The 27907-nt window shown below is 50.1% G+C and overlaps 1 protein-coding gene across 2 annotated transcripts in view; it reads right to left on the bottom strand.

Moving 5' to 3' along the window:
- Nucleotides 1-27907, bottom strand: part of LOC100925158 (sodium channel protein type 5 subunit alpha) — a 124939-nt gene that overhangs the window by 34826 nt on the left and 62206 nt on the right. For both annotated transcript variants that reach the window (XM_031952487.1, XM_031952494.1), the window contains exons 14-16: nt 25454-25627; nt 24913-25269; nt 6118-6612 (exon numbers count right to left, since the gene is read on the bottom strand). In XM_031952487.1, coding sequence (XP_031808347.1) covers nt 6118-6612; nt 24913-25269; nt 25454-25627 — 1026 coding nt within the window. The remainder of the gene's footprint in view (nt 1-6117; nt 6613-24912; nt 25270-25453; nt 25628-27907) is intronic.

Genomic DNA, 27907 nt, shown 5'->3' with positions numbered 1-27907 from the left:
AGGGACGCAGTGTCAGAGGAGACAACGGGGTGGATACGAGAGCTATCATGAAGGGAGGCCCTAGGCTGAACTACAACGTGTGTGGGTGGGTGAGGAACTGAGAGGATGATACCTAGATTGTGGGCCTGGGTGACCAAGAAGTGGCCTTGACAGTAAGAAGGAAGTTTGGAAGAGGGAGGGCTTTGGGGAAAAGAAAATGAACTGAGTTTTTGGGACATACTGAATCTCCCATGGTCCTCCTTTCTTTGCAAAGACTCAATGTGGATGGCTGGGCTCTGGGAGAATGTCCATGATGGAAGAAGCAGCCCTGGTTCAGTTACCAAACATGGCCCTCGGTGGCTACATATTTAGTCCACAGCAAGATGGTATCCCTAGAGAATATGGAAGTACCAGAGGGTAGGGGTGGGGAAGCTGAATGGGAGTCGTGAAGCCTGATCCTTCACTAGGGTTCTCTTTTGATTCTGTTCATTACGGCAGCTTATTACAATTAATTTTTCCCTACGTCAAAGAAAGGCTAAATGATTTGTCCACAATCCCATGGGAAGCTAGAGATGGAGTCAGGATTCAAACCCATGCTTTCTAACTCACAACCCAGTCCTCCTTCCCCCACATTACATTCTTGTATCCCTCTGCAAGGGCTGGCAGAGTACCCAACGAAACGGATGCCCAATACACCCTCAGTGACATAAATGGCCCCGATGAGAGTGGGCAAGACAGTTCTCCCCTCCAGCCCAGCCTAGGCTAAGGGGAGAAGAGAGGAAGGAATGGGAAGAAAGGAGAGGAGATGGAGGAGGGAGGCAAGCAGCTGTCCAGACTCAGGTCCCAAGTGTTAAAAATAACAGGTTGAGAAGATAAGATAATGTCATCTCTAACACCTCCTGTCTTATTGGGAGGGAGTCTTATTTTTAACCCTTGGCCTTAAACCTGGATGTGAGGGTAAGGGAAGTGGGAAAGGCTGACACCATCTGACAGGGTGCACAATTTAACCTGATGTCGTCACTTAAAATTCCAAATGGTTTAAGTATCCGTGACCTCAAGATCTGCTGCTCAACTTCCCAATTGACAAGTCCAATGGTGTGTGTGTGTGTGTGTGTGTGTGTGTATGAGTGTGTGTGAGTGTGAGTGTGTGAGTGTTTGTGTGTGTGTGTCTAAGTGTGTGTGTTTGTGTGAATGTAAATACACAAGTATTTAGTGCCTACTGTGCAGCAGGTACTGTGCCAAGAGCTGAGGACGCTAATACAAAATCAAAGCAGTTCCTGGCCTCGAGGCCCTTATGTTGGCTCCTCCACATCAGGAAGATTCCTCGCTACATGATAAAATTCAGCCCCAAAGAGCAAAGAAGCAGCACTTTGTGGGGTGGGGGGTTAGGAAGAAGCTGGAGTCCTGGCGTGAGGGGAGGCTGCCTCCTTCAGTGTGCCCTGTCTAATGGAGGCCCTGGTTTCTGGCGCAGAAGCCTGTCTTCTTACTCTCACTACCGAGAGCCATGTCCCCAAGAGGAGTTGGAACAGGTAATGTAGCAGGTGGGGGAAGCAAGGGTCAACCAGGTAGCACAGATTGAGCGCCCACTTTGTGCCGGGCACTGTGCTGAGGAAGCCCTGGGGACAGAAGGAGCAACAGACCAATCGCTGCCCGCCAGGGAGCTCCCAACGGAACGGACTGCGAGGAAAAGGGGAGAGAGCAACTGGGGCAGCTCAGAGGCAGAGCCCGCCTCCATCCGCGGCAGCTCTGAGCAACACGGCCAACTGTCAGCTCCTTTTCCCAGAATATGCTCAAACTCAGCCTAATCCTACGTGGCGTTTCCAGCGTGCGCTAAGCACTTTACCTACATTATCTCACTGCAGCCTCAAAATAACCCAGGAGGTGGGGGGGGGCGGGGGGATTATTAGCTACATTGAGAGACAAGATGATGGAGGCTCCTAGGTACAGCAGTGGGGTCCAAAGCAGCGGGGCCACCTTATGGATGGGGCCTTCCCACCCCAAGCCACTTCCCATAGCTTCCACAGCTGCCATGTTGCTTCTTCAGACGGAACTCGGCATCTTTCCGCCCACGGGCTCCTCCCATCATCTTGATCTCTGGGGATGGCCTGGCCCTCCTCCCATCCTCTAATGCTGTTCTCTGACTCTCCTCTCACCCCTTCCTCCTTGAGCCAGTCTGCTTGCTGGGGCTGCACAACAAGCCATCCTTTGGAAAGGGTTTCATTTTATGGCAGCGCCGGTCCTTCCGTGTTCTTCTATTGACACAGGGATGACTCAGAACATCTGACCTTAACCAGATAAAACCAGATCCAGCTGACTCCTCCTGTTAATTAGTTCTCTCTCAGCTGAGGGCCAGACTTTGTGCCGTACCCACATTTTATGCTTTTTTGTTGTACTTTTGGTTTTAAAGAAGGACATCACTCCCCCAAAATGAAGTTTCTCCTTTCCATTTCCATGGCACCAGTTTGGGACTCAATTTTGTCACTTCCTAATGATTGTCATCAGCCCTCATTAATCTTGCCATTGCTCCTGCCAATCCCATGTCACCTCTCCAGTCTGAGCCCCTTCCCCTGAATGCTTCTGTGCTTCCCCAGGACACACTGCAATCTCCTTACCCTTGTTCGTTGGGGACCCTGGCAGAGAACAGTTGTCAAAGGCAGGCAGGGAGGGTTACTCTAGTGAAAGAACAAAGCCCCTTGCAAGGGAAGGTGATGTGCTAACTGCCTTTAGGCCTGCACATTTCTTCTGAGACAGGCTTCCTGTGAAGGTTCACTCCAATTCCTAGGAATATTCTGGGACATGGGAAGGGGCAAAAGGCATTGATGGACACTCAGCAAGGGCTCATCAGAAATGAGGTTCTCATCAGGAGGACCCGAGTTCAAATCTGGTCTCAGATACTTAACACTTCCTAGCTGTGTGATGCTGGACAAGTCATTTAACCCCAATTGCCTTAGCAAAAAAAAAATTCTGAATACTTCCTTTTTTGAAAGAGCTAGGATAGTGAGAAGCGACATGGCAGCCAGTCTAGGGATCTGAATTCAAACCCTCCTCGCCCATGGGATTCTGGGAAGGTCACTTCATCTCTCAGTTCCCCTACGTTTTAAGAACAGCAGGGGAAGTTTTGCCATTTATGGATTTTCTGGATCAATGAAGTCATAGGCCCAGACCAAATGAAGCAGGCAAACCTTCCTTCAGAGGAAGGTCCCAGACACAACAGTCATGGATTTCAGGAAATATTGGAGGAACTTTCTCATGCTATCCACCTTGTGGTCAACACGGACGCTTGTGGCCTGGATGACAAGATGGTGGAAGAGAAAACCAGACCCAGAGAGTAGTGAGCAATGGATTGTGATCAATCCAGTGGCCCTCTTGGGAGGAGGCCCTAGGGAGCATCCCTGCCCTCTTTCTGTTCACTATTTTTGTCAGCAATGTATATAAAGACCTGGATGGTAGCCCTACCAAGTGACATGGGGAGCAATCACTAATGTAGAGTAGAGGGCTTTCAGTTTAGAGAGGGAATAAATTCCCCAGGACCTCCTGAATCAAATAGAAAAATCCTCCATTTGGCTTTTAAGTCCCTTCTTGACTCTTCTGTCTTCTTATTTTACTTCCACCTGTGCACTGTCTGGTCCAGTACCAATGGCCTTCTTGCCTTGTGGGGGAGGACACTTCTCCTGCCTCTGCACCTGCTCCCCATGCCCGGCACATGCTCCCTCCTCATCCCTGCCCACAGGCTTCCTTCAATATTCAACCCACCTCCCACCTTCTGCAGGCCTTTCCCAGTCGACCCCACCGCCGGTGCCTTTGCTCTGAGGTTGTCTGCCATTTATACCGACTATATCTCACGTGGATGTAATTGTTTGCATGTTCTCTTCCCCATTAGAATGTGAACTCCTTGAAAGAAGGGAGGTCTTTTGCCTTTCTTTATAGCCACAGTGCCAGGCATATAGTAGGTGCTTAATAAATGCATACTATGTTGTAGAGGGCGGAACTTTGGAGAAATATACTTCTCCAAAGTTCTGCCCTCTACACTATGTTAATAAACATGATTGCTAAAAGAATGATGCTAATGAATCACTATTAATAAGTTAACAAAGACTTAATATATCAAAGTATTTTTGCTATTAAAATATCAAAGGCTTACTATATCAATTGTTGACTGACATCTGTGAAGAAGGTCTGGACCACATATTCAATGAGCATTGATGTTTTGGTACAGTGAACAAAAAGCCGATGGAACAGCGGACTTCTCGCTTTCTGTTGGCACCCAGAAGCTCTGCCCTGTTCCCGGCAGACGGTACAGGAGTGCCCGCAGAATTCCAGGAGCTTTTTGCCAAGAAGCTGGCAGATCAGTTTGCTCTAAACCAGAAGTGGGGCTGACCTGTCGCGTGGCCGCCAAGGCCCTACTTTTCTCACTGGGTGCCTTTGGGTTCTGAGTGAGTGAAGAAGCAGGAATTATGGGCATTTGTTTGTGGGTTAATAGAGGGCACGTGATCACCATCACCAGTGGGGTAGAGGGATTGGCCAAGGGGCTTCCTCTCCTCTTGGGGTGGGAGGTGCCTTTTCTGACATTCAGGGAAGGGTCCAAGATGGACTGCTCATAACTTTGTTCAGAAGACAGAAGAAACTAGCTTGGTATCGTGGAAAGACCTAGTTTTGCGGCAGTGATGGGTCTCCTCTCTGGATTGGGAGCAGGGAAACTCTGCCTGCCCGGTGGGAGGAGGGAGGCCACAGTCGGGCGACCCTGCTTGCCTTCGGCCCTCCTTCAGTGAGGGAAGCAGCTGCCGGGAGGCATCAGGGATGGAATAATACACCTACCGCACCTGCTGCCCAGCCTGGGCCAAGCACTGAGTGGCTAGTGCTGACGGCCTCCAGCAGGAAATAGCAGGGCTCTCGAAACAGCCTGGCTGGCACTCGGGGGGCCACAAGCATGGCTGGAAGCTCGGAGCTAGGCTTGGATGGCAACACTTCAGAGGGAGGCCCCATCGCTCCCCAGGCGCCAGCCAGCAGCATCCTCCTCATCGCTCGGTCAGATCTCATTTCAAAGCGCCCCTGCAAGCATCTCATTTGACACTCATCACCATCCCAAGTAGGGTGGGAGGGAGACCAAGGGAGCTGTAAAACCTCACTTTACAGAAGGGGAAACTGAGGATCACTTTCTCTAAGGCTCTAAGGCCTTGAGGAGTGAGTGACCAGTGATTAGACCTTCCCAAAACAAAGCCCTGACCACATCCATCCCCTTGGCTCCAGAGCCTTCAGTGGCTAACGTCCCCATTCTCGGTCTGGAATTCATGATCCTTCATTGTACAAATCCAATCTCCCTTTCTGCCCAGTTACCTAACTCTACCCACCCTTCAAAGCCCAACTCAGACCCATGTCCTTTGTAAATCAGCCCATCTTCTCTGACCCCTCCAAACCTTCTCTCCTTTCTCTGAGCTCCCAGAATGCCTTGCCTGGAGCAAAGTCCTGCTGACTGCCAGCATCCCAGAGCCACATTTGTTAGAGATCCTAAATCTGCTACCTTTGACCTGGCTGGCCTTACACAAGCTTGCCCTGTCTGGGTCTCAGTTTCTCATTTTAAAAACTAATGGGGATGGATCCAATCAGAGCTTGTTAGTCTTGTGTCATGTGGCCTTTGAATAGTACCTTCAAGCCTTTGGCTCCTGCATAACAAATCCACAGTTTTCCAAGGGAAAGCAATTAGCCTGAAGTGTAGCTCTCGAAATACAAAACAAAAACCCAAGGCCAGACCCGGTGAAGAATCTCTGCAGCAACTATCTGAGGTCCTCCCAAATCAAATCCTTTGATCCTAGGAAGTGCTAACAGGCGGGAAGCAGGAAGGCGGAGCAGACCCAAAGATCCTGAGCCAGGAGGATGGGGACATTGGGTGCAGGGGCAAACAGAGCCCTCAGGACACGACTGCCTTATGGCAGTGTTACAGCATCACAATGTTACAGCGTTAGTGTTACAGCTTGCAGAGTTACAGCATCACAATGTGACAGTGTCACAGTGTCACAACTTACAGCGTTACAGTATTACAACATTATGGTACTGGTGTTCACCTCCAAGGCCTTGGATCACCAAGAAAAGGGTCTGTTCTCCCCCACCTTTGGCCAAGGACCCAGCCCCGTTCCTGCTCACCTGTTTGCTGGACTCCATCTCGGTGCAGAGACTGTTATCCTCATCCTCCTCATGATCCTCAATATCTGACTCGGCTACAGCAATGGGCACGTGCACAGATGACTCTGGGTCCCCGGGGAACTCTCCTGGTTCCTTGCCTGCACCCCTGGAGTTTGGGTTGCCTGGTTTCGTCTCATCAAACCTTGTCTCCTTGCGGGCAGTCTCGGGCACCTTCTCCAGCTCTGTGGAGCCGTGGCCAGCCACGCAGCTGGGCAGGCCACTGGGGGCCGGGGGCACGGCTGGCGGGCCTGTGGCTTTCTTCCTGGTGGCCATGTCACGGGGCCGTTTGAGCAGGCTGCAGCAGAAGTCCCAGGTGGTGCGCTTGACAAAGCGAAGGCCCCTTTGAATCCGGGCCAGGGCCAGCTGGAGATTATTCATCTCCCCATCCTCATCTGGGGCCGTCAGGTTGTCTGCGCTGAAGGAGCTGAGCAGCAAGGCCAGGAAGAGATTCAGGACCTGAAAAACATGGCATGCGCCTGTAAGTGAGCCCCCTGCAGAAGGGTCTGTTAGCTCCTGCCCTTCCTGATTGCAGGGGGTCAGGCCCCTCTGGTACTTCAGGACTTCAATATTCTTCACCCCATTCACTGAAGGGGTCCTTCAGGGCCCTGCTCTAGGGATACAGCCTCTGGGAAGCACCCCCAGGACCAGCCTCATTACCCTAATTCCTTGCTCCTTTGCCCTCTCTGCATCCCTGCTCACCATTGCTTGGGCTCATAATCAAATCAGCTTTGCCTTTGCTTCTGGAAGTGGAGCACATGTCATGCTACTTCCCTATGGCCCCATTTGCCACCTCTGTACCCCTCCAGACCAACATGCGTCTCCCTGGTCACGACTTTCCTACGTGCACTGGCTCTCCCTGTTAGAATATAAACAAGGACTGAGAGACTGAGCACTGAAGTGCATAGAGCTCTGGGTTGGGGTGCAGGAAAGTCTGAGTCCAAGCCTCAGACACTTTGGCTAGCTGTGCAACCCTGGCCAAATCACTTCATCTCTGCCTGCCTCAGTTTCTTCAACTGCAAACTCAGCCTGTCCCAGTTTCCTCAGCTGCAACACTTAACCTCTTAGCCTCTCTCAGTTTCCTCAACTGCATTTAACCTCTTAGCCCACCTCAGTTTCCACAACTGCAATTTAACCTCTTAGCCCGCCTCAGTTTCCACAACTGCAAACACTTAATTTCTTGAATCAAATGAAATAATAATTGTAATTAGCTTTACACATAGTATCCTTACATTTATTCATAGCATAAGCACATAGTAGGTGCTTAACGTTTCATCTCTTCCCTTTCCCCTTCATATTTATATCCTTTTAGTCCATAGTAAGTATTTAGTGGTTTCATTCATTCATTTGTTCACTCATTCATTCATCTCACCCTTTTCTAGTTGAAGAAATATTTAATAAACACCTACTGTGTGCCAGGCAATATGTTGGGGGTAGAGACACAAAGACGAAATCCAAATAGTCTCTGATCGCTAGGGGCTTACATTCTCCCAGGAGTGGGGATGATACACACATGCACATCAAGCAAGCATTCATTAATTCCCCAATATGGACCAGCCATTGTGCTGGGTCTGGGGAAGAGGGAGATAGACGCTGCCCTCAAGGAGATTGCCATCAACTTGTAGGATAAAGGATGAAGAAAGGAGTCCATTCTCAGTAGTTTGAGGAGAAAGAAAAGGCCACTGACCACAGATTGGGGGAGACCAGATAGACTACCTGGAGCCAGTGGACCTTGAACCGAACCTGCGAAGGGACTAAGGATTCTGGGAGGCAGAGCAGAGGGAGAAAGAGGATTCCTTATGCAAAGATCCAGAGCCAAACTTTAGCGGTAGGAGACCAAATGTCCATGGTCTTAAGGGCCCTGAACGTGTGTCTCTTTGCCCCAGAGCTATAAGGGCAGAAGCTGTTTTGGCTTTCCTCTCTGCCCCCAGCACTTAGTCCAGTGCCCTGCATGGGGTAGGTAGTGGATAACTACTTCACGACCGATCGATTGTGGCAACAAGACTGGGGCCTTTTCCATCAGGATTCTCCCTCAGGATGGGCCCCAAACTGCCTCTTTCTTTAGATGGAAACAAAGAGATCGTCTCCCTGCCCCCAGCTCTCAAAAGCCTCTAGTTCCATCTGCCCTGGCTGGTCCCTCCTCCTCTCCCCTACTCTCCATTTCCCATCCTCCTGAGGCCTCACTCTTCCTTGCCCTCAGTCTTCTGAGTTGCTTCGAAGGGCTTCTGGCCCCATTACTCAGTTTCATTTCTGGGAAAAAGGGATGGGGGGAAAAGAGGGTGGGAGGAAGAAATGGGAAACAGCAGACCAGCAAATCAGTGGGGAGGGAGCACATTGGGTTGGAAATCAGGCCTTCAGCATCTTGGGGGTCCTGGGCATCCAGCTAGCCCAGGAGCCCTGGTCCATCCAGGCCACTTGCTCTTCCCATTGGGGCACCCTACAATGAAACATCTTAACCTGGGATCCATGAACCCCTTCTGTGGATGGACTTCAGGGAGTCTGTGATTTCGGTTCGAAAAATATCATCTTGACTTTCCTTGCTCTCTAACTAAAACTTAACCTTTCCTTCAATTAATTAAAACTACAATTCTGTGAGAAAGGACGAGGCTTCAGCAGACTGACTAGCTAAGGGGTCTAGGATGTATATCTTATTTGAACCTCACAACAACTTTCTGAGGCATGCACTGTGGGAATTATTATTATTAGACTGAAGCTCAGAAAATTTCAGTGACTTGCCCAGGATCACCCTGATTAATGTCAGAGGGGACCATTGAATGTGTGGTTTTTCAGTTCCCAGTTCAGCACTCTACCCATTAGTCAGCCGACAAACACTTAAACACCTACTATGTGCCAGGCATTGTACTAGGGATGCAAAAGAAGGAGAAGACAGTCCCTTGCCCTCAAAGACCCTAGTCTAATGGGGGAGATGATAAGCAAGACAATATGGCTGAGTCAGCTACATACAGGATACATAGGAAATAATCAAGGGAAGAGAGATTGGGAGGGATTAGAATGAAGAGGGCTTGGGGAAGGCTTCCTGTAGAAGATGAGATTTTACTGAGTCTTAAGGGAAGTCAAGTCTAAGGTAGGAGACAATAAACAAAACAATATGGCCGAGCCAGCTACATACAGGATACATAGGAAATAATCAAGGGAAGAGGGACTGGAAGGTGCTGGGATGAAGAGGGCTTGGGAAAGGCTTCCTGTGGAAGAGGAGATTTTACTGAGTCTTAGGGGAAGTTAGGAAGGTCAAGAGTTGGTGCAGTGGATGGAGTGTCTTCCAGGTACAGGGGACAGAGAAAATGCCTGGAATCAAGAGATGGGTCTTGTTTGTGAAATGGCCAGGAGCTCAATGTCACTGGATCAAAGAGTAAGTATTGAGGAGTAAGGAGGAAAAAGACTGAAAAGGTGGGATGCAGTGGGGTTGTGAAGGGCTTTGTATGACAAATGGCATTTTGAATTGATCTGGAGGGGCTATGTGTGATGGGGTTCACCAGAGTTTAGTGAGTATGGGATGACATGGTGGATCTGGGCTTTAGGAAAACTATTCTGGGGGAAAGAATGGAGTAGGGAAGAGCCTTGATGCAGGCAGACCCCCCCCCCAACAGATGACTGTAATACTCTAGGCGTTAAGTGATGAAGTCTGTGTCAGAGGAGAGGAAGAGTATTTGAGAGATGTCACAAAGGTGTAATGGGCAATCCTTGGAACCATATGGATGTGAAGGATGAGAAAGAAGAGTCAAGGATGACTCCTAAGTTGGGAGTGTAGGAGACCGCAAGGATGGTGTTGTCCTGGATAGTAACAGGGAAAGGAGGAGCAGGGAGAGTTGGTAGAAAGATAAGGAGAGGTTAATTTTGGACATGTTGTGTTTAAGATATCTGTTGGACATTCATTTGCACTGTCTGAAAGGCAGCTGGAGAGATTGGAGGTCGGCCGAGAGGTTGGGGATGGAGAAGTAGATCAGGATAGGGATGATAATGCAATCCGTGGGCTTGATGACATCACTAAAGGAAGCAGTAGAGAGGGAGAAGAGAAGAGGGCCCAGTGGGATACCATTGTGCCATAAGAAGTGATGGATGAAGGAAGTGGGAGAGGCTTTGGAGGCCATCAGGTCTTATTTTTACTGTGCCCTGGAGAAGACTGAGGAAATATAGGGTGAGGCAGCAACACCATGTCCCAATGGCCACCATCCTACGGCATCTGTTGGCATTAACCATGGTTGGCTAATGCAAGACTTAAAATGACCCCCAGTGGCAAATGAAGTAGCCTTTGGTTGAACTCTTCTTGGGAAGACTTTCATGAACTGATGCAAAGTGAAGTGAGCAGAACCAGGAGAACATTGTACACAGTAACTGGAATATCATGAGGATGACCAACTTTGAAAGACTAGTCCTTTTGCCTTAATGATCCACCATAACTCCAAAGGCTTCCTCTTATAAAATGCTCACCATCTCCAGATAGAGAACCGATGGTCTCAGAATGCAGACAGAAACACCTTTTCCCTTTTATTTTCCTAGTTTTTTTTTTTAACAAGTCTAATTCTGAAATGTTTTGCATAAATGCGAAATGAATGTAAAATAAATATCATATTTCTTGCCTTCTTAATAAGTAGGGGAGGGGATAAAGGGAGGGAGAAAATTCAGAACTGAAAATAAAATTAACTTGAATTTTAAAAAGAAAAATATAGAGAGAAAAAAGAAAAGAAGTAATAGAAGGAGGATGATAGAGAATCTCTTGGAGGAGAAGGGATTAAATGACATATATATATATACATATACATGTATATATGTACCCACACATATATACATATATATTGAAACAGAGAGTAGACAGAGACATCACAACAATTTCCCCTTTCCCAGTATAGGAAACTTTGGGGGAGTCAACCAAGGGGACTTGTCCGATGAAAAAGCTATAAGTATACGTTGACTTTCCTTCATTTTTATTACCCTTGTGGAAACCTTTCCTTTAGGGGCTTGACTCATTTCCCTATCGGTTCCTAGGCCCTGGTGCTGTCCAGGTATGTCTGCCCTTGGCTTTCTGCTGGCATTGGCTTTCTGGGAGGTCAGCTTTCCGATACAGACATGTCTTTGCCAGGAAGAGCAGTGCCGTGCTGGGCCAGGCACGGGGCCTAAAGCACAGCTGGGGCCAGCCCACGGCAGGAGCCCAGGCCCTGCTCTGTGGGCATCTAGAGAGACAAAATGAAGTTCCTGGAGTCCAGCTGAGAGAGTACGCCCACCCCGCGGCATGCTGGGGGCGGAGGGCACTTCAGAGTGGTCAGGATCCACTATCAATATTTTGGGGCAAACAGCAAACTCACCCATCAGGCAGTGCTTGTTACAGAGAAAAACTCAGGATGGAGTTTTAAAGCGATGTTAAATAGAGCAGATACCCCTGATGTCTGAAGAGAAGAGCTTCTGTTCCAACAAGGGGAAAATGAGCTCGGAGAGGGTGCTTTGGTTGGCGTGAATGACGACTGATTGAGTCAGAGGCTGTATGTCTCTTGTGTGTATCCACTGATGTTCATGTGTTCCCTCTTCTGTCAGATCCTTACAGTCAGGGACTGTTTGAGGGTTTTTAGCATATTTTTGCATCTTTGCTATTCTGTGCAGCACTTGGCACTCATAGTAAATGCCTAATAAATCTTTCCCTGCTTAAGGCAGCTAAGTAGTACAGTGGGTAGAGTGCTGGATCTGGAACAGGGAAGATCTGAGTTCAAATTAAGCCTCAGACACTTACTGGTTGTATGACTGTGGGAAAGTCCTTTATTTGTCAGACAGATAGAGAGAGACAGACATACACACAGAGAAACAGAGAGACAGCGACACACACAGACAGGGAGAAAGACACACACACACACACAGAGAGACAGAAAAAACACACAGAGAACAAAAAGAAGCACACAAAGAGAAACAGAGAAAGACACAAACATACAGAGAGAAAAAAGAGAGAACGAGAAAGAAAGAGAGAAGAGAGATAGAGACAGAGAGAGACACACACAGAGAGACAGAGACAGACAGACAGAGAGAGACACAGAGAGAGAGATACACACACACACACACAGAGACAGACAGACAGACAGACAGACAGACACACACACACACACACACACAGAGACAGTGTAAAATAAAACCTGTCCTTCCTGTAGTCAGTAGGTAGAAGATGTTTTTTGATCCAACAGGAGGATCCCAAGGAGTGGCCAGGTTGGTCTCGGGGCATCAGGAGAGAGTCCTGTCCCTGACTCCAAGAGAGGAGCATATCTCTGGGAGGTCAACAGTGGGAAAAGCTCCATAGAGGTCAAGGGGGATGAGAACTGGGGTGGGCTGGGGGTGGAAGGAGGTCCAGGCTCTGAGCGGCAGGGAGACTGTGGGTCACCTTGTAAAGAACAGCTTTCATTCAGTGGTTAGGCTGGAAGCCAGATTTCAAAGGATTGGGAAGTAAGTGGGAGGTAAGAGGAGGAACCCAGAATGTAGAATCTTTTTTCTGTGAAAGGGACAAGGTGCAGAGAAATGGGATGACAGCTTGTGACATGTAAAGTCCGTGAAAGGCAGGCCTTGCCCTTGATTCTCTGGTCCTGGGAGGGGAGAGGGGACGCGGTGACAAGTGTGCTTTGGGGAGATGGATCTGGCTGCGCCTCAAGCTGGAGGGGAAGCAGCTCAGTCTCCCCAATCTTTCTTCTTCAAAGCCACATTCTGGGCCTGGCTCCTCTAGGAAGTCTTCTATCCCTTGCCCCCTGGATAACGCTAGGACTGAGGGAGGGCAGTAGCTCCAATGCCTCAAAGCCTCTGGGAGCAGTGACTTAAAATGGTTCCCATTAGCACAACTCGCGGATAAGCTCTCCTTCCCACCCTGCTGGTCTCTGAGTATTCTAAGCTGATGGCAGACTCTGTGTGTGAGGATAAATCCTTCTTCCCAATGCCTAACACAAAGCTGGGCACTTGGGGGTGCCCAATAACTCCCCCTAAATGAATGAACCCTTAATTATGGAGTATTAGTCAAAGGAATCTCAGAACTCAAGCCCAAACACTCATTTGACAAGGTCAGAACTGTACGGCAGTGAAAGCAGTCATGGATATGGAGCCTTGTCTTGGGATTTGAGTTCAAATCCTGATTCTATAATTTATTGAGTGTGTGACCTTGGATTGCTTAACCACTCTGAGCCTCAGTTTCCTTCTCTGTAACATGGGTATTGAGGTTCAAAGTCTCTTCCTGCTCTCAATCTGGGATCCTATGACATCTGATCTCTCTGGGTCTCAGTTTCTTCATTTGTAAAGTGAGGGGTTAAGCCCCTTCCATTGATGTAATCACAGAATAGTGCTGGTCAGGCCATTTCCACTGACACTGACATCTGTTCTTTGGGGATTCTGTGATCCTTTTCTAGAGAAAAAAAGGGGATCAGTCACTTAGTCAGTCAATAAGCATGCATTAAATGTCTACTGTGTATCAGACACTGTGCTGCATGTTGGGGATGCAAAGGTAGAACTATTCCCTGAGCTCAAAGAGCATATATTCTAATGCCCTGGACACCAAGCTCCTGGCAATGAGCCTGCTAGCTAGTTCGAGGAGGAAGTGTCCTTCACTGAGGAAAATTCTACATTAGGTCAAGTCAAAGCGAGGGTTTCATTGAGACATGGTGGTATAATAGTGAACTTAACAGGGGCAGCTGGGTGGTGCAGTGGATAGAGCACCAGCCCTGAACTCAGGAGAACCTGAGTTCAAATCTAATCTCAGACACTTAATACTACCTGGCTGTGTGACCCTGGGCAAGTCACTTAACCCCAATTGCCTCAACAACAAAAAATTAGTGAGCTTAACATCAGGAGAGTTCTGAGTTTGAATCCTGCCTTTGACACCTTCTAGTTGTGTCAGCCATGGCAAAGTAGGTCATGTCTCTGAGCCTCAATTTCCTTATCTGTGAAAGGGGGATGTTTAAGGGAGCTATTAACACTTGGTTCTGTGTGCATTTATGAAGTGATGGTTATTACTTGCTGGTCACTGTGTTAGGTATGAATGATACAAAGACAAAAAAATGGGAACAATGTCTGCTCTTGAAGAACTTATCTTTGACTCATGATTGTGAGATGGTTTTAGCCAGCATTTGACAGCTGTCAGCCGATGCTGATAGGCCCTAGGGGCTGGGAACATGGAACAAGTGTCATTTAAGCTCCCTGAGGGCAGGAACTTTCTCACTTTTTGATCTGGTTCGCCAGCACCCAGGACAGCTCCTGACAGCACTTAATAAAGGCTTGTTGACTCAAGGTACCACCTCACACCTACTAGATTGCCTATATGACAAAAAAGGAAAATGATGGACGTTGGAGGGGATGGAGGGAAACTGGGACACATGCACTGTTAGTAGAGTGGTGAACTGATTGATCCAACCATTCTGGGAGCAATTTAGAACTGTCCAAAGACCTATAAACCCATACATAGCTTTTTGTTTGGGTATCACTGTTAGGTTTAGATCCTAAAGCTATAAAAAAGGAGAAAAGAACCTATTGTAAGAAAGCATTTATAGTAACTCTTTTTGTTATGACTAAGAATTAGAAAAGTAAGAGATGCCCATCAATTGGGGAATAGCCATCCAAGCTGTGGTATGTGATGATGAAGGGATACTATTGGGCCATTAAAAACAATGAGCAGGATGATTTCGGAGAATCTTGGAAAGATTTACATAAACTGATGTGAAGTGAAGCAAACAGAACCAGGAAAATGTACAAAGTAACAGCAAGATCGTGGGATGTAGAACTGTGAATAATTTAGCTGTTCTCAGCAACATAATCATCTAAGACAATCCCAAAGGACTAATGAGGAAGCAAACCATCTGCCTCTGGAGAAAGAAGTGATATTGTCTGAACAGACTGAAGCGTGCTGGTTTTCATTTTCTTTCTTTCATGCCTTTTCTTTTGAGTTCTCTTGTACATAATGTGCTAATATGGAAATTTTTACATGATCGTACACATAGAAACTACATCTGACTGCTTGCCATTTCAGGGAGGGGGAAAGAGAAAGGGAGGTAGGGATAGAATTTGAAATTCAAAACTTAAAAAAATTAAAAAATCTGTTTTACCATGTATAATTGGGGAAAAGAAAATATATTAAAAATAAATGCTTGTTGACTGATTAATTTATATATAAGTACAAATGCAGTGTGACCTTGGCCAGGTATGTGACTTTCCTTCTCAGTTTTTTTTAAAAGTATAAATATCTTGTAAAATAGAAAGAGGACAATTTAGGAATATTATATTGAGGATTCCTTTTGGGTAGAGGTTGGACTGAACCGAAAGCTAAGGGAAGTGGGTGTCCCTTTCTGAAATTAGGAGGCAACATGCTTAGTTGAGAGGGTATAGTGTGCTGCTCTCCATGTGAGTGAGGAGGACCTGGCTTCAAGTTTTGCCTCAGACACGGACTCTGTGCCTAACTCTGCAGAATGAACCTTGATGGACTCCAGGGTCCTTCCCAGCCCTAAAGCTGCAATCCTATGAAATTCTATGGTGTTGGGAAAATGAATTTCATGAGTTCTACTGCTTTTGAGAGAATCACAGTTATGACAGCCTTGGGGAGTGTCCTGAGAGGTAGGCCTCTGGGAAATCCACAGCCCAGTCCAGGAAGCCCTTTCATCAGTGAAAGCCATTCCCTCAAACTGACCTCATCTCTGTTCCAGACAGAACCCCTGACCTTATTCCCACCTCTCATTTCGGCATAACTTCCCCTCTGCCTAATCCAGCCAACTCTCTGCTTCGAACCGATGGGTCTGGGCTTCCATGTTGGGCCATTCCCACGAACCTGTTCTCAGCCATCTCCGGAGAGACAGAAATAGATCCAGTGAGGTGCAGGTGGGGGTGAGGATTGTGAGGGGGAGGAGGGGAAGCTCATCCAGTGGAAGCATCAAGGACACTTAGGATACCAATTGGTGGAGGCCTCGATCCAGGGCAGAGCAAGAGCTCGGCAATCCTCTTCACTGGGCTAATTCCAGCCCCAAGGCCTGTTTCCTTCCTTCATTTAGAAGACCAAACTGTCTCAGTAATTGAAATACTAAGAAAGAAGTGACATCTCTATGGGTTTTACAGAAAGCATCTCATTTGAGTTTTGGAAGGAAGGACCTTTGATGGGTGACTATGTTGTTAGGCTCACTATAAACATCTGGATTTTTCTTCTTTTTCCCCAGCCATTCCTCTTCCTCTCTCTACTCCCCTGATGCAGTTCTTCTCTCATTAGAATGGAAGCAAAGTCTGGGACTATCTTCCTGCTTGTATCTTTATTCTTAGCCCTAGCCCAGTGAGTGACACATAGCAAGTGCTGGTATTTTCTCTCTGTCTCTCTCTCTCCTCTGTCTCTGTCTGTCTCTCTTCTCTCTCCTCTGTCTCTGTCCCTCCATCTTTCTATCATCTATTTATTTACTATTGAAATCATTTAGTCCCATTTTGCAGATCCACCAACTGTCTCACTTACATGCCTACAATGTGCTGGCACTGGGCTGTGTACTGGATATTTGGAAGGCTGAGACCCTACTAGGTTAGGTAACGTATTTGGAGTCATAGAGCTAGTAAGTGTCAGCAGCAGGGTTTGAACCAGTTCCTCATCCTATGACCAACTCTCCATGGACTACAGCTAAGCTGCCTTCTGTCTGGGCAGGCAGAGTCTAAGGGCGCCACGGTCAGATTGGGCCCCAGGCTAGCTTGACTCCAGATCCAGATTCTTGTCCAGGAGAGCCTCTGCCCTTTCTGTCTCTGCCACTCCACCCCTCGTGGCTGGGGCCATTTGAGCTGCCCAGGAACATCCCTGCTCCCAGCTGGGGAAGGACATGCTTCCCAAGGCAGCCTCTTAGCTTCAAGCCCTCCAACTTGCCACCGTCTCTTAAATCTGTCCTTTGGTCCTAGTTTCTTAATCCCAGACTTGTGCTCTTTCCTGATGCCCTCCCAGCTGTAGTTCTGCTTTGTCCCTACATCCGTCTGGAGACTAGAGTTGCATTTCTGCTTTCTCTCTAGCCATGGCTGGGGGCCTCTAGCTGCTGCTGAACCTGCTAAAGCTTACTGTCCATCTGTCAAATTTCCCCGATAATAACTGCTTGCCAGCCTGTCCTTCCCTCTCCCATATCCCAAATCAGACTCCCCTGCCATGTTTTTCTAGCCTCTGGATGGCTCCTGTTGTTTGTCTGAGGCTGGGACTCCTCTGACCTCTGTCTTGGTCCTTTGGGTCCCAGGTAGCCACACCAGACTGGTCCAAACCATCACTGACTAAACCTCCTCCTTCCAGATTCAGCTGCTGGGCCATTTGAGGTTTCCTTGGCAGAGATACCGGAGTAGTGAGCTACTTCTTGGCAAGAAGGAAATGGCAAGCTATTTCCTTCTCCAGTTCATTTCGCAGATGAGGAAACTGAGGCAAACAGGCTTATGGGACTTGCCCAGGGTCATACAGCTAGTAAGTGTCTTGAGGTGGGATTTGAATTTAAGGCCATTAACACAACTACCATTAACACAACCCTGCAGGCAGGTAAGATAAGAGGGAGAGCATCTGGGAGCGCAAAGCAACTGGCAAAGGGCTCTGTGACCCTGCGTCTGAAGCTGGTTAAAGGAGCTGGGTACAGGAGCCCTGAGAAGGTCCAGAAGCCAGAGAAGCGGATTTCAGCTGAATGTCGGAAACACCAGCTCCCATTTCGAGCTACCAAAGCAGAAGGGGGTGACATGAGGCAAAGGTGAACTGGCCATCTGGTGTGTAGAGATGAGGGGGACTCTTGTTTATGGACAGTTTGGATCAGAGGGTCACGAGGTTCTCATTGATTTCCCGACTTTGTGATTCAGTCCTGGACCTTCACACACTCCTGTCTGACCCCTTCCCCAACAGTACACTTTGCTCCTAAGACACCCCCTTAAACTTTGAGCCCTTCCCATTTTCTTTTCTGAATGAAAGCAGTATTCACAAAGTAGTGACACACAGTAGGTGCTTCATGAACATTCACTGACTGACTAGGAAAGTAGCCTTGTGGACAACATGGAGACATGTACACTCAGGCAAGATCAGGACCAGATAAATGCTCCAAGACTGGGGATTCATGGGGGACTGAGAAAGCTGGAAATGTCTACGGTAGAGTGCCACAAGGCTCCGTTCTTGGCCCGGCTCCTGAACTCCTGCTCTTCGACTACTGCCACTGCCCCCAGTTCCTGTCAAAGGCTTGGAGAAAGGAACAGATGTGATGCTTAACACATTTGAAAATGACAAAATTGGAGGGGAGGAGAATGTTCTTGTTCAGAGATGTCTGAATCGTCATGATCTCGTTTGGGGTTTTCTTGGCAAAGGAACTGGGGTGGTGTACCATATCCTCCAGCTCATTTTACAGATAAAGAAACTGAGGCAACAGGGTGAAGTGGTGTGATCAGGGTCACACAACTAAGAAGTGTCTGAGGCTGGATTTGGAAGGAGTTTTCCTGACTCCAGCCCCAGCACTCTATCCACTGAACTACCTAGCTGTTCTGGGAGAGATAATCCTCCCTATTAAAGAAATAGGTTTTCAAAGGATGTCAGCAAGTGGGAACAAGTGGTCACTGTGGTGCAAGCCTTCTTCCCCTGAGAGGATGAGGAGGGGCTATGGTTAATGCATGTCTATGAAGCCACATCTGAAAAGGGAAATCTGAATAGGAATAAATGTGATAATTTATCCTTGGGTTTAAACAATCGGCTACAAAAACAGGGGTTGGGAAAGTGATGCTCATGGGGAAAAGATCTGAGGGTCTTGGTGGACGGCAAGTCGGTAATGCACTGGGGCAGCCAAAAAGCCAGCTGGATCTTGGTCCTCGCCCTGAATGAGGTGGAACTACGGCCCTGCTGGACCAGACCCACCTGCAGGATTGTGTTAAGGACATTGCTGCTTTCAGATAGCACCTGGAAAAAGGTGGCCAGGTCCCCAGAGATGGGACCAGAAGTCAAGTGGAGAAAAGGGGAGATGTGACCTGGAGAAGACCTGGGCCGGGGCCGGGGCCGATTGAAAGTCCCACAAGGTGGCCCCATGGCACAGGCATTTGGCTGGATCTACTCGGTCCCAGAGGATGCAACAAGGAACAGCAGGCAGAAGGATGGGAAGCAGCTGCTGGCTGGACAGCTGGACAAGTTCCCTAGTGACTGGAGCCAATCTAAAGCAGAATGGGCTGTCTGGGAGGCAGTGAGTCTTCCCTCATTGGATGCGTTCTATAGGAGGAGAAGAATGAGGAAGGATGAGGAGGGAAAATAGGAGAAGGATGAGGAAGAAGGAAGAGGAGGAGGGGAGATAAGAGGAGAAGGATAAGGAAGGACAAGAAGGGGAAATAAGAGGAGATGGATGAAGAAATAAAAGGAGGGGAAATGGGAGGAGAAGACTGCTCGTGTGGATGGGGTTGGATCAGCTGTTGGAGCAGCAGAGATCCAGGGCTGAAAGACCTCAGCCATCATCAAACCCCTGCCCTCCCCAAACCTGGGAGGCGAGTTATCAGCTCTATTTTACAAATGAGTAAACTGAAGGTCAGAGATAAAAAAAGACCTGGAGATACAGAGCTAGTGCCAGAGGTGGGACTCAGTCACCTCCTCCCCATCCTGGCAGCTCTTTCCCTCTGGAGCTGGGCTGCACTGGGCTCTGGATCCCTCTGCTTTGGGGATTCTGGGAGATTCTGCCTCCTGATTCCTAGTTCTCCAGATAAATCACTGATGTTTGTCAGCCCCCAAACCATAATCACTTCCCACTTAAATGGCAATCTCAGTGAGTGGCTGGCTTCCGCCCCCTCAGCGACAGGCAGCTCCAGCCTGAATCACGGAGGAGGCGGCCGGCCCTGCGGAGGCTGAAGGGGGCGGCCTTCGGAAGGGGCTTGGCGGCTCAACCAGCTGCCCAGAAAAGCGCCTCTCCGCCCGGCCTCTGGGAGGAGGTCACCCCGTGCCCTTGCTAAGGCTTCTTGGGGTGGGCTTCAGGCTGCAGGGAGGGGCAGAGTCCTCCCCACTCCCTTCCTGGTCAACCACTCAGGACCCTCACAGCATCCTCAGGAAGCACTCATTTGGGGGCTGGGGAACCCATATTCCCTTCCAGACCTAGAAAATGACAGGAACTGAGGCAATTGTTTGGATGGGGCGTGGATTGGGAGTCAGACCGCTTTATCCCTCTTCCTGTGTGATCTGTAATCGAGGGGCTGCTACCCAATGGTCTCCAAGAGCGCTTCTGGATCTGGGGCATTAGGAGTCCAGGAAAAGCCTATTGAGTGTAGTCTGTGTCTCCCGTACTTGAGGCCCGGGCCTCAGTTTAGTAACTGATAGTGACCCCTTAGAAGGGTGGGGGTGGGCAAAAGGAAGGGGGGAGTGGGACCTTCCTACACTGCAGGGGGCATCCCACTTCAGGTCAAACGCGAGGGCAGGGAGGTCACATGGAAGGTAATTCAAACAAACCATCATTAAAGTGATTTCTGGATCAGCAATAGAGACAGGGTTGTCTAATGGTGAGAACGATAACTGGGTTCAAGTCTTGCCCCAGACACAATCCCAGGCAAGTCACTTAACTGCTCATCTGTAAAAGGGGCCCAATCATAGCAGCTGCCCACTGCTGTTGTTCAATGAAGCTCAACAGGCATTTATGAAATTCTGGGCATTGTCTTAGGCAAAGGGGATGCCCCCAAAGAAAAAACAATTGTGTGACCTTGGATCTTGTGATCTCCTGCTGTAATCGAGGAGGCTGCTATTGGGTAATCTCTAAGGTCTGCTCTAGAGCAGAAGTTCTAGGAGGGCTGGAAAAGCCTGCAGGGGTGGCTAAATTGGAGGAGGCTCTGCCTCTGGTAAACTTGTTGGATGAACTTTCTACAGACGGCAGCTGTTATGACTGCTGATGTCAGGCTAGATGAAGTGAAAAGTGAAAAGAAAGGGAACATCAGCCCTTAAGCCCCTCACCAATAAATCCTTCCATGTATATTGGGTACCTATTGTGTGCCAGGCACTGTGCTAAGTGAATTCTAGTGAATGATGATGAGGAAGGAGTAGAGTAGGAAGAGCAGAAGGAGAAGGAGAAGGATGGGGGGAAAGGAAGAGGAGGAGGGGAGATAGGAGGATGAGGAAGGACAAGGAGGGGAAATGGGAGGAAAAGGATGAAGAAGTAAGGAAAAGGATGAGGGGAAATAGGAAGAGAAGGATGAGGAAGAAGGAGGAGGGAAAATAGGAGAAGGATGAGGAAGAAGGAAGAGGAGGAAGGGAGATAGGAAGAGAAGGATGAGGAAGAACAAGGAGGGGAAATAGAAGGAGAAGGATGAAGAAGTAAAAAGAGGGGAAATGGGAGGAGAAGAATGAGGAGGAAGGGGATGGAAGGAGAAGGATAAGAATAGAAGGAGTAAAAGGAGAGGAAGGATATTGAGGAGGATGAAGAGGAGAATGAAGGGAAAGAGGATGAGGATCAGGGGGAGGAGGATGATCTTTGGGGAAAGGGACCAATAGCAAGAGCTTAGTTAGGATGTCCTTGGACCACATCCCAGAGGACTCCCTGATCAAGAGCTGGCCTCTCTTGGATTCAATCGATCAACATCCTTTTGTTAAGAACAAGCTATGGAAGTGTTAAGGAGACCAACAGGAAAATCACTTGCTCTTGATGAACTGAAGCTAAGATCTGTCTGAGATATGGTCTCCTCATTAAGCTTCGAGAGCAGAAACTGTTTTTTTTGCCCCTTTCTCTCCCCACTCCACCACACAATATCTGACCCACAGTAGGTGCTTAATAGACTTATTGCCTGTAGACATCTCAGCCCACTTTAGAGCTTGGGAGATTGCCACTTGCTAGATCCAATTAATACTTTCTTTCCTGGTCCTGTCCTGGCCCAGCTTCCAGCTCTGTCCATTTTCCTGTGCTCTCAAGGGTTGCCCCAAGGGATGTTCACCTTCATCTGGACTATGTGGTTAGGGAGGCCCTAGAAAAAGTATCTTCAGTTTCCGGCAAGGCATTTAACAGAGAACTGGCCGTTCTTGGGACAAGATGGCGAGAGGGAGGCTGGCTACTCTGATTCTGTGGCCCCAGGGCTATGTGACTGGCCAGCCTCAAAGAGGAGCGATGGACTTGTGTCAACTGGGAGGGAGATGTCTAGTGTTCAGTCCTGGTTCTCTCCTTAGCTCTGTTCACAGGGCTCCCCGTGACCATGACGAAGACCATGTTCATGGGTAATGGAGAGTGGGAGGGCAGCTTCCCATATCGGATGATGGAGTAGGAGCCAAATCTCCCAGCCGGGCTGGGGCAGCGGACCTCCCCGAAGGAGATACACCGGAGAGAGACGAATGTCGCGTCCTCCTTTGAATGAAAAACAGATCACCTGCTTGGTAAAGGATGGGAAGGACAGGGAGGAAAGAACTCCCTGCTGGCTACAAGATCCTGAGCAGGAAGAGCGTCGTCTCGGAGAGACAGGAGTCAAAAGAGGGATCTGGCGTCCATTGCTGCCGGGAAGCCATGGGCAGAAGGGGCCCGAAGATGGCCTTGGAGCACACCCGGAGGACTGCGCCCTTGGGGAAGCTGCATTTTAGGGAGCACGTTGATGCCCTGGACCTTGCCCGGAGACTGGATGCTGCCATTTAAAGGAACCCCTGCCTCTCCTCTGGCTCAAGGTAGTTCTGCTTCTCTCTCCCATAAGCCATCCCTTCCCTGCTCCCAGAATGGCTGCAGGGATGATGTCTGGAGCCCGCCGCAGACACCACTGAGGAAGGTTCTGTACAAATCTGCCAGCAGCCCCCACACTCCCTGGCGATACCGGGATCCTCCCACGGCCTCCATGCAGACAGATAATTGTCGCCTTTTGTTCTCGGGACGGGAGCTCTGGAAGCCTGTTAGTACAAGGTACGGGCCCTCCATTCATAAAATCATTCAAGAAAAACTGGAGCTGGAAGGGGCTAAAGTACATCCCATCCCACCCACTCCTTTATTAAAGAAATAATATTTCTGGGGAGGGCTGCAGTCGTTTCCGGACACGGCTCAATCCCAGCCCGATGAGGCTCCTTTGTAAGGAGGAAACCAATTATGTGTCATCAGCGGACATGGTGACCGGCTGGGACAGTGCATGTGAAACTCTGTGCCCCTGGCCCCCCACCTCTCCAAAGAAAGGAGGGTACTTTATTTGCTCCTCTCCTGTCCTTGACCCCACATTAAAGAGGCAAGAGCCGCAGAGATGGGACTAAAGGCCTTGTTTAAGTTAGAGACCACAGCCAGGCCGGGCTCTCTCCAATCCATCGAGAAGCTTCTACTTTAGGAGCCAAGGCTGACCTGTGCTCCTCTAGACCCCGAGCTCATCTCCTGCCAAGGGGGGACAGTTCCCAAGGCACCGTGGGTGCACTACCCAGGAGGCACCGGGAAGGTGGCTGTGAGGCTGATCTTCCCCAGCTCTTTCACTGCCTGGCTCCACTGATCTGGGTCCTGTACGCATTAATTCCAGGCAGTCTCCAAACTGAGACCCTTCACCCTCCTGGGGAAGCTGCAGGTCTGTGGGATGCCGGCTGCCAAGTCAAAGAAGTCTCCTATTTTTGTGTTACCTATAAATCTGAAAGGGGGAAATGGCGCCGAGCCAGCGGGCAGAAGTCTTAGCTTCTTAGCCAGGTCTACCTGGCACCTGTCCCGGCTGCTTCCTCCTCTGTACCAGGAGGAAGACAATACTCACTGGGCACCCTGGCCAAGCTGGCGCCAGCACTAGACAGAGTCCCGCCTGGGCCAGTGATCAGGGAAAGGAAGCTTGGGACAGTGATCAGGGGAGGGAAGCCTGGCCCAGTTGTCAGGGATTCCAAGAGTGGATGCTGCCAGTCTGCAAGAAGGCCCCGAACCCCTCCAGATGTGGGAAACATGAGCCAGAGAAGGGGCCCGCCAGTGGGAGCCCACTCTGCTCCACCCACAAGAGGAGCCTTCTTGCTTCGGCGGCACCCACTGCTGTCAGATGGAGAGCTCCCGTGGGCGAGCAGCCGACAGGTAAATGAAAGCTGCTTTCTGTCTGGAGAGACTCGGCTTCTCCCCGAGTGTGTTGAGGCAGACGGGCCCCTCCTTCCCTCACCACACACACACACAGAGCAGCCTGACAGGGTTCTCAGCCTCCCAGCCTCCTCACAGAGGCTGGCCAGTCCAGCCCAGGCACCCGAGGCCCAAGGACGCCATGCGATTCCCCTCTGGCAACAGGGCTAAAATCAGAGGTGAAATCTCCCTGCATCCAAGCCCATTGCTCCAGCCATTAGGCAGTCCGGCCTCCTTGCCTGTGGCCCAGATGCCCTCCTGCAAGCCCGTCATACCAAAGCGAAGAATGAAACGACCCCGCGTTACATGCTGATAATTGTGTGAAAGGGAGTGCCGTTGTCCGCCCCTGCAGCTCCTCTCTTCTCACCTCCCCCTTACACCCAGTGGGGGCTCCCTCCCTCTCCAGAGGCCCCCCCCCCGGCTGGACTGGCCTGTCTCCATGGTGGGAAACCCAGAGTGCCTTTACTTCCCACATTGATTTTTTTTTTTGCCTCGGGCACTGAATGAGTGCTGCCTGGGTCAAACTAAGATCTCCCAAAGACCTCAGCTTAAAAAGCCTGAGGTCCCTGTTGCCTCCTGGGCCATCTCCAGCCATGCTGATTTCTACCTGGTCACTGGACCCAGATGGCTCTGGAGGGGAAACTGAGGCTGGAAATCCTCCCGCGTCTCAGGGCGGACCTTCCCGACGTCATGTGGTCTTTGAGAACAGAGGACAGACAACAGGTTCCCCTCCCCCCCCAGCCCACGGGGCCGCCCCTCTGGGAGGGAGGAGGGGCCGGGTCCCACTCACCACCAGGTTGCCGATGACCATGACGAGCAGGAAGACGAGCAGGCACAGGGACTGCCCGGACACCTCCATGCAGGCCCACATGGTCTCGATCCACTCCCCGCACAGGATGCGGAAGATGATGAGGAAGGCGTGGAAGAAGTCCATCATGTGCCAGCGGGGCAGCAGGCCCGAGTCGCTGATGCGGTGCCTCAGCTCCGAGTAGTTCTTCCCGAACAGCTGCATGCCCACCACGGCGAAGATGAAGACAATGATGGCCAGCACCAGAGTCAGGTTCCCCAGCGCCCCCACCGAGTTGCCGATGATCTTGATGAGCGTGTTCAGGGTGGGCCAGGACTTGGCCAGTTTGAAGACCCTCAGCTGGGGATGGAAGGGGAAGGCATGGGATTATGGCCACTTTGCCTTCCAGAGGCCCAAGGAGGGAGACGACCCGCCCCGGTTCCTACAGGTAGTGGGAGCACGGCCGGGGTCCGGTCCCGGCTCTGACTCTGAGCCTGGTTTGGGGGGGCCGTGGAGGGCCGAGGGCCTGAGGGGGGGGACTTACCAGCCGGAAGGAGCGCAGCACTGACAGATTCCCCATGCGGGACAGGCCCAACTCCATGAGGCTCAGGATGACAATGATGCTGTCGAAGATGTTCCAGCCCTGCTGGAAGTAGTAGTAGGGGTCCAGGGCAATGATCTTGAAGGTCATTTCTGCCGTGAAGATGCCAGTGAACACCTGGGGGGGAGAGAGAAGGGAGGGGAAGTGGGATCTGCAGGGCCCCAGTCACTGAGCAGCACTGCCCACTGCCCAAGGAGCTCTGCCAGCCCTCTCTCCATCCCCATCGTGTCTGGTCCTCCCAGAGAGAAGGAGACATGGCAGAGAGAAGGCTGCTGGTACCCAGATAGAAAAGTAGGGCTTTGCCCAGACCGTGCAGGATGTCAGAGACAAAGCTGGGGGGCCCGGGCTCAAGGCTCCGTGCCCTCCCCAGCTGCTCCTGAAACTCACCTGCCATCTAGTAGGGACCCTCTGGGGGCTAGGCTCTGGCCTCCATTTTGGGTGGGGGCCTCCAATGTGGAAATGTGGACATGGAGAAGTTCAAAATATACATGAGTGAGAGGGACAGGCAGTGGGCAAAAGTTGGCTTGAGGATGACTCACCTCAGCCACTGGCTGTGAGACCCTGGGCAAATCACGTAACCCCTGCCTGCCTCAGTTTCCTTATCTGTAAAATGGAGGTGATATCCCCTACCCCCAGAGTTTCTGTGAGGAACAAATAAGATCTTTCTAAAGCACTGTGCAAACCTTAAAGTGCCACATAAGTGCTAGGCAGTTTATTATGATTATTCTCTACACTAATAAAGTCATGGACATAGTGTCTACATAAAGCAATTTAATGGTGGTGGTGGGGGGACGGCAAGGGGATCAGAGGGGGCTCTTGTTCCCTGAAGATGACCCTTGAGCTGGTCCTAATGTGGCCATCTCATCGGGCAGAGTGTCAGCCCCCTGAGGAAGGGACTGGGAAGTTCAGTGTTTGGTATAGAACAGTCTTTGGATAAATGCATTGATGTTGCCTCCCTAAAGGGCCCTGGAGATCCCAAGGGATGGGGAGGAGGGAGAAGCTTCCAGGCAAGGGAGGCTGTCCCATAGGTCAGCTCTGCTTCGGTGTAAAGATACTGCCCAAGGGGGTGGCAAGAAGCTGATGATTCTGAGCCTCAGTTTCCTTATCTTTAAAATCAAAGGTTTGGGCTAGATGGTAGATTTTTAGCCATGAGTTAGTGGGAAAGAATACAGAGGTCAGAGCTGAAAGGGCGACCCCCTCATGGGGACCGGAGAGGTTGTGGCTTGTCCCAGAACCCGCCAAATGGGAAGGGGAGGATTCGAATGCTGGTCCAGTGATGTCAAATCCTATCACAAGGTTATCCTATCACTGGCCGGGAGTCCAGTGCTCCTATTTTACTGAAAAGGGAAGTGACAGGTGTAGACCCCAGAGGGAGAAATGGGCAAAGGCCAAAATGTGAATACAGGTCCTCTGGGGCCAGATGCAAGGCTTCCTCCACTGAACACCTTGGGCAATCCCTCGGAGGATTACAACCTGCTTTCCGCCTATCCATCCAGGGCCCAGCTGCTGAGGATGAAGGGAAACCACCCGGGGCTGCTCCCTGCCCCCTTTCTAGGACAGCACGAAAGTACCCGGGACCACCCAGTTACTGGCCGAGGGCAGAGGGGGTCCCCACTGGGCTGGCTGCCGGGCCCAAGTTCTAGAGGAGCTGCCGTCTGCATGGGCAGAGGGTTGGGAAGAATTGAGAAAGCCTCGGAGGGCTGAAGTGACTAGGATGAATGCTGGAGAATTAAGGGCACAGATGTGTAGGAGGATTATTATCCATCAGAGCAATAAAAAATAATCATTAATAACTGGCAAGCCGCTGGAGGGCTCATGCTAACAGAGTGGAGCTCCCGTAGCCCCTGGCCCCAGCTGCTGCTCTGCGTGACAGAAATCTCCGGTGAAGGTAACATGCAATTCTGCAGAATAAAACATTCTCGGGCTCTCCCGGGCTGCAGCTCTCCCTTCTTGGCCCTATTATACAACGTGGTTATGCAAGGACAACAGGCCCCCTTCTTTCTCCCAAATCCTTGGCTCCAGGGAAGGCCCGTGGCCTGGAGCCACAGCCCTGGCTCATACCCTGGGGAACAAGGCCCCACAAATCTCCCGCTGTTGTGCCTCCGCAGGGGAGACCCCCCTCCAGACTGAGAAGAAACTTCCTCCTCACCCATGCCCTTCCCATGCCCTCTTGGACACTCCCTTCCTGAACCTGGCACAAATTACTCACTTGTGGCCATCTCCCAGGGGAGAGTGTCGGCCCCCTGAGGACAGAGATGGGGAATTTCGGGGGGGGGGGTATGTCCTCCCGGCCTCTAACAGTGTTTAGTACAGAAGAGTCATTTGATAAATGCACAGATATTGCCAGTGGATTGTGGACTCCCCGAGGGCAGGTCTTCACTTCCGTCTTCTTCCTGG

Source organism: Sarcophilus harrisii, chromosome 1 (genome assembly GCF_902635505.1).
Source record: "Sarcophilus harrisii chromosome 1, mSarHar1.11, whole genome shotgun sequence".
In the NCBI taxonomy this organism is placed as follows: domain Eukaryota; kingdom Metazoa; phylum Chordata; class Mammalia; order Dasyuromorphia; family Dasyuridae; genus Sarcophilus; species Sarcophilus harrisii.
This window is presented reverse-complemented; position numbering and strand designations above follow the sequence as displayed.